We start from the raw sequence: 10,515 nt of genomic DNA on the forward strand, positions 1-10,515 counted from the left end.
ACTCTGTCAGGATACATCAGTGCAGAAGTTATTGGGTTTTTTTTTCTTTTTTTTAAGCAAAAGAGAGAAAAGGGCTGGAGATGTAGCTCAGGGGTAGACTGGTTGCCTAACAAGTGTGACACTCTGGGTTCAACCCCCACTTGGCCACTGAGTCACATCCCAGCCCTGTTTTGTATTTCATCTAGAAACCGGTCTGAGTTGCTTAGCACCTCACTTTTGCTGAGGTTGGCTTTGAACTCACAATCCTGCCTCAGCCTCCCAAACTGCTGGGATGACAGGTATGCACACACAGCTTACTCTGCCTTTTTTTTTTTTTAATGTTAAACTAGTATATATATATATTTTTATGTTAAGCTAGTATATATGTTTTGTGGCAGTGCATATATTCAAAGTTGGGAGTTTCAAAGTCAGTGTAGTCAATTTGTAATGAGCACATATTTGAAATTACATTGCTACTTTAAATCAGTTGGTGCGGTCATTCTTGGGAATGAGAGCAAGAATTTAGGTGCTTTTGTTAGTGCTTGATTAGATTGGATACCCAGGGTCCCTCCAAGGTACAATTCGCTTGATTTATCAAATGACTAGCAGACCTTCCCATCCCTCCAAATAATTAAAAAACTGAGTTATACACTACTAGAAGCATAACTATGGATAGTTGTGCTGATTCAAAGGTGAATGACTTGGTCTCTGCCCTCAGGAATGTGATGTTGCCATCCAGTGGTGCCATTGGACAAATATTAACAAAGTGTCTTTGAGTCTTAATGGGAAGGAGAGTTGGGAGCAGGGAGATGGGTTCAGATTCTTTTATAGAGTTGGCATGTCAGTTGGCCCCTAAAGGTTGGGGAAGGATCTGACAGGTGGAGCAGGGAGGGGTAGGGGAGCAGTGTGGGGAAATCTAGCCAGGAGCAGTTGTAGGCAGAATCATGGAGAGATAATTCTCAGCCATGTCTTATCTTTGTTTTCCTAAGGAATAATGTGAAATTTTTACTTTTTTTTTTTTTTTTTGGTACCAGGAATTGAACCCAAGGGTGCTTAACCACTGAGCCAGTCACCAGCCCTGTTTTCTATTTTATGTAGACACAGGGTCTCACTGAGTTGCCTAAGTTGGTGAGGCTGGCCTTGAACTTGTGATCCTCCTGCCTCAGCCTCCCAAGTCGCTGAGATTGGCTTCTGAATACATTTTAATGAAATGTATTTGTATATTAAGAGGAGTATTAGGCTGTGGGGAACTGCTTTCTAGGATAAATTAGTGTGCCTCTGAATGTGGCAGTCGTATGTTTACTTATGCCCAAGAGAAAGGTCTTATCAGGAGGTACCAGTCATTCAGTGTAAGTGCAGAGCAGCTGGTTCACTGTTGATGATCAGTTTGGCCAGAGAGAATGCACTTTGCTTGCACGTTATGTAAGCCTGCTGGAGACACCTTTAAAAAGCATGCCATACTGATGATGGGTCTGGGCTGTTAATTAAGTTGATATTTCCCTTTTTAAGACTTTAAGTGGGATTTTGTATTCTTTACTTTTTTTGGGGGGGCTTAATTTACTATAAGAAATATTATGAGACAGAATTTGTTGATGGCAAAACATCTGAAATGTCCATTGTAGTGTACAGTTCTGCCTTTGCCACTGAGATGTATGTCAGAACAGTTTATTTTGTTAATTTATTTTGGGGGGGGTTCTGAGGAGTGAATCCAGGGATTGCTTAACTAACTGAGCCACATGGCCAGGTCCTTTTTTTGTATTTTATTGAAAGACAGGGTACACCCCCCCCCCCCAGTTACTTAGGACCTCAGCCACCATGGCCTGCTTATTTTTTATTTTGTTAATTTAATGGAGGAATACTCCTTTTTCCTTAAATGTAATTTAACTGAAATATGTTCCATATTTTAACCTTTTCAGTTGGGAATTAAGATGAAGCCGGGCCTGGTGGTGCACACCTGAAATCCCAGTGACTTTAAGTGGGATTTTGTATTGTTTACTTTTTTTTTTTGCCTTAATGTACTGTAGGAAATTATGAGGCGGGGAATCCCAAGTTTGAGGCCAGCCTCAGCAACTTGGCAAGACCCTGTCTCAAAAAATAAAAAGGGCTGGGCTGGAATGTAGCTCAGTGATTAAAAGTCCCTCTTGGCTCAATCCCTCCAGTACTGCAAAAAAAAAAAAAAAAAAGAAATAAAGAAAAAGAAGAGATGAAGTAGAGGAGCTTAATGTTAAAGTATTGCCTATCCCCTCCCCCCACCTCTGTAAACTTTGGATCTGGGTCCAATGGGTAGAGATTAAAATAAAAAAGATAAAATGGAAAACCAGATTGGGAAAGGTCTTCCCATTGGTTAATGAGTTCTTGAGTAGCTAATTTTTTTTTTAAATTGGTTATTTCTATGCTGAAATTAAACCTGGCATATTAATTGCTGACTATTCCACGGATAAGGGAATCTTTTGACCATTAGATCATTTTCCCTTGATACTTTCCAATTATGAAATGGACAGATTTTTAAAAATGATTTTGAAGGTGAGATTGTCAGGGACTGTCCTTCATTATATCTCTAGAAGTTCATGTTGAAGCTTAGTGCACTTGGTGCATTCCCCAAATTCCAGCTAAATGGGAGCCAGAAGGATTGCAAATTTGAGGCCAGTTCTGGGCAACTGAGCAAGATCCTATCTCCAGAAATAAGAACTGGGATGTAGCTGTACTCAGTGGCTATTGCAAGGAGAGGCTAGACACAGTGGCATATGGCTGCAATCCCAGGGACTCAGAAAAGAAATAGGAGGGCTGTGGTTGTGGCTCAGTGGCAGAGCACTTGCCTCACATGTGTGAGGTGCTCGGTTCGATCCTCAGAACCACATAAAAATAAATAAACCAATAAAATAAAGGCATTGTGTCTGTCTACAACTACTAAACATAGTTTTTAAAAATCTGCTAAAAATATTTAAAAGAAAGCACACAGGATCACAAGTATGAGGCCAACCTGGGCAACTTAGGAACACACTGTCTTAGAATAAGTCAGATTTTTTTCCTTCGCCAGAAGTTAAGCATCTTGTTTCAGTATTAAATAATCACATATTTAGCACTTGCCATTTGGCCTGACTTACAGTATAACTGTAGGTATTTAAATGAAAAGAACTCATTGAAAGTAATAGTTAAAGTGTTCGTAAGCTGATTTTGAGTGTAAACCAGAAAAGATGCAGAATAAAGGAAATGGGGGGGTAGTCGTAGATGGATGCAGATAAATAAATATTTATGTAGTGCTGAGGATCAAACCCAGTGCCTCATGCATGAGAGGTAAGTGTTCAACTACTGAGCCACAGCCCCAGTCTCTAGATTGATCATTTTAAAATCTCTTTTCCTGGGTGATTTCTTCTGACATGAAATGTGCATTATATGTGCATTAGACATTTGAAACCACAAGTGTCCCGTGGAGCCAACAGACTTTTTTGGCGACGTGGTCATAGCAAGTAGCAGTAGTTGGTAGAGAGATTCTTTTGGAAACTTCTCTACAATCCGATGCAGAGTATTGGCATAAGTAAGTGTTGGGCTCTTGGTTATTGACCATGGAAATGCTTTTAAAACTAAACTTTAGGGAGGGGTTGTATGTTGCTCAGTGTTAACCTTGGTTCCATCCTCAGCACCACATAAACATAAAAGTAAAACTAAAGATTGTGTCCCAAGTATAACTAAAAAAGAAAACTGAAAAAAAAACTTTAGCTTAATATTTAGTCACTTTTTAAAAATTTTTTTTAAAGTAGGGGTCTCACTAAATTGCCCAGGTTGGCCTCAAACTTGGGATCCTCCTGTTTCACCCTCCTTAACTCACTGGGATTACAAGAACTCTCCCCCATGCCTGACCTGGTCCCTAGATTTCTCTACAATGAACTGGTGACAGGGTAGAGTGAGGTAGGTCCTGCCAAATTCCTAACCAGCTTTTGGGATTTTGGTGCTGTGGACTGGTAATTCTGCTGTGCAATCTTACTCAAAGGAAAACTTTCTTTTCCTGTAGCTTTGAAGAAGGTCTTTTAAAAACTGTACCATTGCTCAGCGGGGGAATGAAGGCTAAAATACTTAGCCATGGAAGCAAGGAGATAGGAAGTTGGATTTTCATTTCATTCTATTCCATTCCATTGTATTCTATTCTGGGAGAGCCTGGGATGTATTTTTAGATGGTTACATAAGAAGCACAAAGTCCGTTCATTTCAGTGGGTGTTTTGTTTTCATTTCAAAGTGTCACCCAGTGAGAGAGTCTAGTTTGAGATAAATTCCAGGTAGCTTTGTCTTTTTTTTTTTTTAAGTTGTAGATGGACATAATATCTTCATTTTTATTGATTTATTTTTTTATCTGGTGCTGAGAATCGAACCCAGGACCTCACACATGCAAGGCAAGTGCTCTCCCACTGAGCCACAACCCCAGCCTGGTAGCCTTGTCTTAGAAGTCAAGTTACAGAAACTTGGGCAGAGGGAAGAACAGAAGAGGCCAAGTGACAGACGTTCCTAGTCCTGTGGGCAGCATTTTAGCATTTGGTGTACCACCTTGTTTTCCCAGTATTTTCAATATATTTGTGCCCTGTAGACATAGAAATAGTCTTTGAAAATGTTGTTGATGGAGACTGGCTCAGTCATGGGGCAGCTGCTGTCATGCAGCCAGTTTTATTAGGGGCTAAGATTATCCAGTGAGATCACTTTTTTCAACTGACCTCTGACCTTCAGAATCCTGCTGCAGCTGTTAGAGTTATTCCAATCGTTGTCCTCAGCCAGTGGCTTCCAGTTCACCAAACTGAAGCCTAACTGCCTTACTATCATGAAAGGGTCTCTGTGGACTGGGATTAGAAGGCAGTATTGTGTCTGGCACTGAATATTCATGGGCACTGACCCTGTGGATCTCATCAACAAGTGTGTTCGCCTACATCCTGGTGCACACATGCTTTGAACAGTCGTCAAGATCAGAAATTGTGAAGGGTGCTATTTGGGAAACTGAGGCAGGAGCATCCCACGTTCACTGTCAGCCTCAGCAATTTAACCAGACCCTGTCTCAAAAACAAGGGAAGTCGGTCGCAGTCGTGCCTGCCTGTCATCCCAGTGGCTCTGGAGGCTGAGGCAGGAGGATTGCAAGTTGGAGGCCAGCCTCAGCCATTTAGCAAGACTCTAAGCAGCTCAGCAAGACCATGACCAGGCAGACGAGCAGAAGTGCTATAAAACTAAGGAGTCTGGGGGTGTGGCTCAGTCAGTGGTCACGCTCCCTTGGGTTAGCGTGTGTCTGGGTGGTGGGTATTGCGTAAAGTACACATTTTACATTTTATTTACTTTTTTAGGTAGTTTACAGTTGATATGCAAGTGTATAGATGTGATTCTTTCATTCCAACGGAAAGTGACTTTGACTCCTGTCCTTTTCCATGTCTTGAAGATCTACCTGCAGCCATGAGCAGCAACGAGTGTTTCAAGTGTGGACGATCTGGCCACTGGGCCCGGGAGTGCCCAACCGGGGGCGGCCGCGGTCGTGGAATGAGAAGCCGCGGCAGAGGTGGTTTTACCTCGGATAGAGGTATTTTTGTCGAATACAAAATGTTGACGTGCTTCAAGTATTCCTTAGTATCAAGACTGCTCTAACCGGCCGACGTCTTCTTGTTTTCTTCTGCTCAAAATAGGTTTCCAGTTTGTTTCCTCATCTCTTCCAGACATCTGTTACCGCTGTGGTGAGTCTGGTCATCTGGCCAAGGATTGTGACCTTCAGGAGGATGGTAAGTGTCTCCCAGCTCCTCCCACGCCCTGCCCTGCCCTGCCCTGAGGGGGCGGGGCCTGGCAGGGCCCCGCCCTCCACGCCTGGCGCCATGAACTTGAGGTTCACAGCCTTGGTCTGCTTCTTTCCCCTCCTGCTGAAGCCTGCTATAACTGCGGCAGAGGTGGCCACATCGCCAAGGACTGCAAGGAGCCCAAGAGGGAGCGGGAGCAGTGCTGCTATAACTGTGGCAAACCAGGCCACCTGGCTCGTGACTGTGACCACGCGGACGAGCAGAAGTGCTATTCTTGTGGCGAGTTCGGACACATTCAGAAAGATTGCACCAAAGTGAAGTGCTATAGGTAAGTTGGGGTGGCCCTGGAGGGGTTCTGAGTCTCCAGAAGTGGCCTGAGTGTACGTGGAAGGACCCTCCAGTGGGAGCTAGCTGGCTGCGGCCTCATGCAAAACCCCCCTGCCCCCCACCTTCCTGTCTGGGAGTGAACCCAGGACTCTCTGTGGCCGTCCCTATTTATTTCTCCTTTTGCCACAAGGGTCCTGCTGAGTTGCCCAGGGTGATCTGGAACTTAGGATCCTCCTCCTTTAGGCTCCCCAATAGCTAGGATTACAGGTGTGTTACTGCCCAGCAGAGCTGATGCCTTTAAGGACTTTTTGTTTGGGTTGGCTGGTTGGTTCTTGAGACAATGTCTGGCTACTAGAACTTGTGGTCCTCTTGTCTGCCTCTTCAGTAGCTGTGATTACAGGCATGCGCAACTGCACTTAGCTCTTAGGACACTTTTTTTTTTTTTGTACCTGGGATTGAACTCGGGGGCACTCGACCCCTGAGCCCCATCCCCAGCCCTGTTTTGTATTTTATTTAGAGACAGGGTCTCCCTGAGTTGCCGAGGGCCTTGGCTAAGTTGCTGAGGCTGGCCTCCAAATTGCGATCCTCCTGCCTCAGCCTCCTGAGCTGCTGGGATAACAGGCATGCGCCCTTGCACCCAAATTTTCTAAGATAATTTCTTGTTTCTGCCCTTACTTTATTAATGTAAATATTTATAGCCTTGAAGTGTTCCTTGGCTTGCTAATGGCTTTTTATTCTGTTTGGTAGATAGTTTGACTTGTTCAGAGCATCACTGGGAAAACGTAAATCTTTTTTTTTTTTTTCCCCCCTTAGGTGTGGTGAGACTGGTCATGTAGCCATCAACTGCAGCAAGACAAGCGAAGTCAATTGTTACCGCTGTGGCGAGTCAGGGCATCTTGCACGGGAATGCACAATTGAGGCCACAGCCTAATTATTTTCCTTTGTCGCCCCTCCTTTTTCTGATTGATGGTTGTATTATTTTCTCTGAATCCTCTTCACTGGCCAAAGGTTGGCAGATAGAGGCTACTCCCAGGCCAGTGAGCTTTACTTGCCGTGTAAAAGGAGGAAAGGGGTGGAAAAAAAAAAAACAAAAAACCGACTTTCTGCATTTAACTACAAAAAAAAAAAAAGTTTATGTTTAGTTTGGTAGAGGTGTTATGTATAATGCTTTGTTAAAGAACCCCCTTTCCGCGCCACTGGTGAATAGGGATTGATGACTGGGAAGAGTGGAGTCCGACCAGTAAGGCCGCTCTGGGCTTCTTGGATAAGTTCCCATGTAGGAGGTAAACCAATTCTGGAAGTGTCTTGGAACTTCCATAAGTAACTTTAATTTTAGCATAATGATGGCCGTGGATTGCCTGACCTCAGTAGCTATTAAATAACATCAAGTAACATCTGTATCAGGCCCTCACGCAACATACAGTTAAGTGGGAGTAAACAAAAAAAGTCGAAAGTGTGTGTCGATGGCTAAGGCGAGAGCACCCGGGATAAAAAAAATGCCTAAAAACAAGAAACAGCTTGTCCGCAGCAGCAGCTGCTGCTGCTGCTGGACCTACAGATGGTGACGGCAAAGGTTTAGAACACATTGTTTTTTTTTTTTTTCAAAGACGAAATCTAAAAAAAGAAAAAAAAAGAAAAAAAAAGAAAACCCAGAGTCAACATCGATGCTCGAGAGTTAGCATAATTTGGAGTTATTCAGGAATTGCAGAGAAATGCATTTTCACAGAAATCAAGATGTTATTTTTGTATACTATATCACTTAGACAACTGTGTTTCATTTGCTGTAATCAGTTTTTAAAAGTCAGATGGAAAAAGCAACTGGAGTCCTAGGGAAAAAAAAAATAGAAAAATGTAATTTTAAACTATTCCAATAAAGGTGGAGGAGGAAGGGGAATTTGACTAAAGTTCTTTTTGTTTCCAATTTTTCATTCATGTATATAGTGTGAAATGCCATATTAAAGAGGGGAATGTGGAGGACTGAAAGCCAGCAGTTTGGATTTTTTCTTTGGGTACGAAACTAGTCATGACTGCGGTGAGCACATTCTGAGGACACGCCTGGAGTGGATCTTCAGGGTCTGCTGTAGGAAATCGAATTCTCTTCTTTTGGGGGGTGAGTGGGGAGGGCGTAACCAGGGATTTGAACCCCTTTTTATATTTTCTGAGATGGCATTGCTGAGGCTGGCCTCCAACCTGCAATCCTCCTGCCTTGGCCTCCAGAGCTGCTGGGATCGGCCTCATGTCTCAGATCCTAAATCCGCTAAGTAGCAAACATTGTGAATGAACCCCCCTTTTATCCTGTCCTCCTTTTTTGAACACACAGGCTCTACCACTGAACTGTTTGATTTTTGAAACAGTCTCTTGCTAAACTGCCACGACTGACCCTGAACTTGTGATCTGCCCACCCCAACCTCAGCAGCTGACCTGTTCCCAACAAACCACCACATTTCCCTTCAGAAGACCATTTTTGACCTTGACCCTGATGATGGAGGAGTTGCAACATGAACATGTATTTAACAGGGAAACCCAACTCGACAGGCATCCATGTGCGATTCGCATAGGAATGAGAATTTCGCTGAAAAACCTGGTGGGAAGGTAGAAAACATGGCTTTGTCTGAATGTCGTCTTGGAATTGAAATTGGATAAGGCGAGGTGGTGCACGCCTCTGGCTCAGTGGTGTGGAGCACTGGCCTGGCCTCTGTGAGGCACTGGGTTCCATTCTCAGCACCGCATAGAAATAAATGAAGGTCCATTGACTAAAAAGAAACTTGGGATCCTCCTGCCTCAGCCTCATCTGGGATGGCAGAGGTGCCTCACTTCACCTGGCCATGTTCCTATTGGGGCTTCAGTTAACAGTCAGGACCAGACTGCTTTTAGGAACTGTGTCTTCACGTTTTGATCAGGTGTGGACCACATAGTGATCTTGCCTATCGAGTGCGTTTGAAGAATTTCAAAAAGAGTGATTGAAGGGACTGATCAGAGGGGTGACATCTGTAGTTGAACCATTTGAAAGTAAGTTCCACCAGTGGATCTGGAGGCTGAGGCAGGAGGATCGCAAATTCAAAGTCAGCCTCAACTTAGTGAGACTCTGTCTTTAGATAAAAAATGGCTGGGCATGTGGCTAACATGGTTAGTCTATCAACAACTAAGAAATAGATAAAAATGTTTTCTCTTTAAAAGAGAACAATAAAGTATTATCAATATGAAAAAATGTTTTCTCATAATCATGATGCCATTATAATAATTCAGTATTATCCCCTTAAACCATCTGACCAAAGTAGCCCTAATTTGCCAAAGGCAGCCAGGACCCAGGCTAAGTTTGGGAGTTTGGTTTGGTTACATGTTTGGTCTAACCTCTGCCCCCATAATCTTGATTTCTGAAAAGATCAGAATAGTTTTCAAAAAAATTTTTTCGTAGCTGTACATGGACACAATAACTTTATTTATTTCTATGTGGTGCTGTGGATGGAACACAGGGCCTCACGCATGCTGGGTAAGCCCCCAGCCCCAGAATAGTTTTCTGCAAAGTCAAATTCACCAATTATTTCCTAGGGTGTCATTTATTCAGTGTCCCCAACATTTTCTGGTCTGCAGGCTTGTGCATTAGATTGAGCTTCAGGCTTTTGGGGGCAGGAGTGTTTTACAGGTATGTGGCAGACGCTGGGTCACGTGGCACTCTCTGCTAACACAACTGATGGAAACCAATCTTGCAGATTTTCCATGACACGGGCCCGTGTTTCCTGTGGAAATGTGGTCATGGGACCCTTGGCTCCTGATGTCCTTTGAGTTGATGTTTTTAGCATTTATTATCCCTTTTGTGAATGTGAATGTAGCCTTGTTCCCATGTCACACGATGGACAGGAATAGATACAGGGGTTCCATGGTTTTGAGGGTTTTAATAAATACTGAAAACCAATTAAAAAAATCACCCAAGGATCAGGGTGCAGTGGCGCGTCCCTGTCATCCCAGCAACTCGGAGGCCGAGGCAGGAGGATCGCAAGGTGGAGGCCAGCCTCAGTAACTTAGGCCCTAAGCAACAGAGTGAGACCCTGTCTCTAAATAAAATATGAAAAGGGCTGGGGATGGGGCTCAGGGGTTAAGCACCCCTGGATTCCGTCCCTGGTACCCAGGACTTCGCATATGCTAGGTGAGTGCTCTACTGCTGAACCCCAACCCCAGCCCGCACTATAAGCAAGTGATCAGGCCTAAGAATAGATACCCATCTGCACTGTGGCCTTGTGGCATGGAGGATCATCAGAATTTCCGTGTAGCATTTTCACCAACCTAGTAGGAATTTGGGGCTCTGAGCCCCATAGTGGCATCCAGCTCAGCCACAGACTGAAGGCTTCCAGAAACTTCACCTATTTGTCATCATCCCCACAAATTCATTTCTGTATGTGGCATAACCTTGCTTGGCTTTGTATCCCAATCTGGGCACTTCCTCTGGCCAGGTGGGGAG

The 10,515-nt window shown here is 43.9% G+C and overlaps 1 protein-coding gene across 1 annotated transcript; it reads left to right on the forward strand.

The window, feature by feature from the left end:
- The first annotated feature begins 253 nt into the window (after nucleotides 1–253).
- Nucleotides 254–8,042, forward strand: Cnbp (CCHC-type zinc finger nucleic acid binding protein). Its single transcript, XM_005340445.5, is given in 6 exon segments — nucleotides 254–278; nucleotides 5,387–5,503; nucleotides 5,628–5,720; nucleotides 5,862–6,060; nucleotides 6,873–6,910; nucleotides 6,913–8,042. Coding segments are annotated over 6 exon segments (519 nt in total). The 5' UTR covers nucleotides 254–271; the 3' UTR covers nucleotides 6,978–8,042.
- Nucleotides 8,043–10,515: the final 2,473 nt, after the last annotated feature.

Source organism: Ictidomys tridecemlineatus, chromosome 16 (assembly GCF_052094955.1).
Source record: "Ictidomys tridecemlineatus isolate mIctTri1 chromosome 16, mIctTri1.hap1, whole genome shotgun sequence".
Classification (NCBI taxonomy): Eukaryota; Metazoa; Chordata; class Mammalia; order Rodentia; family Sciuridae; genus Ictidomys; species Ictidomys tridecemlineatus.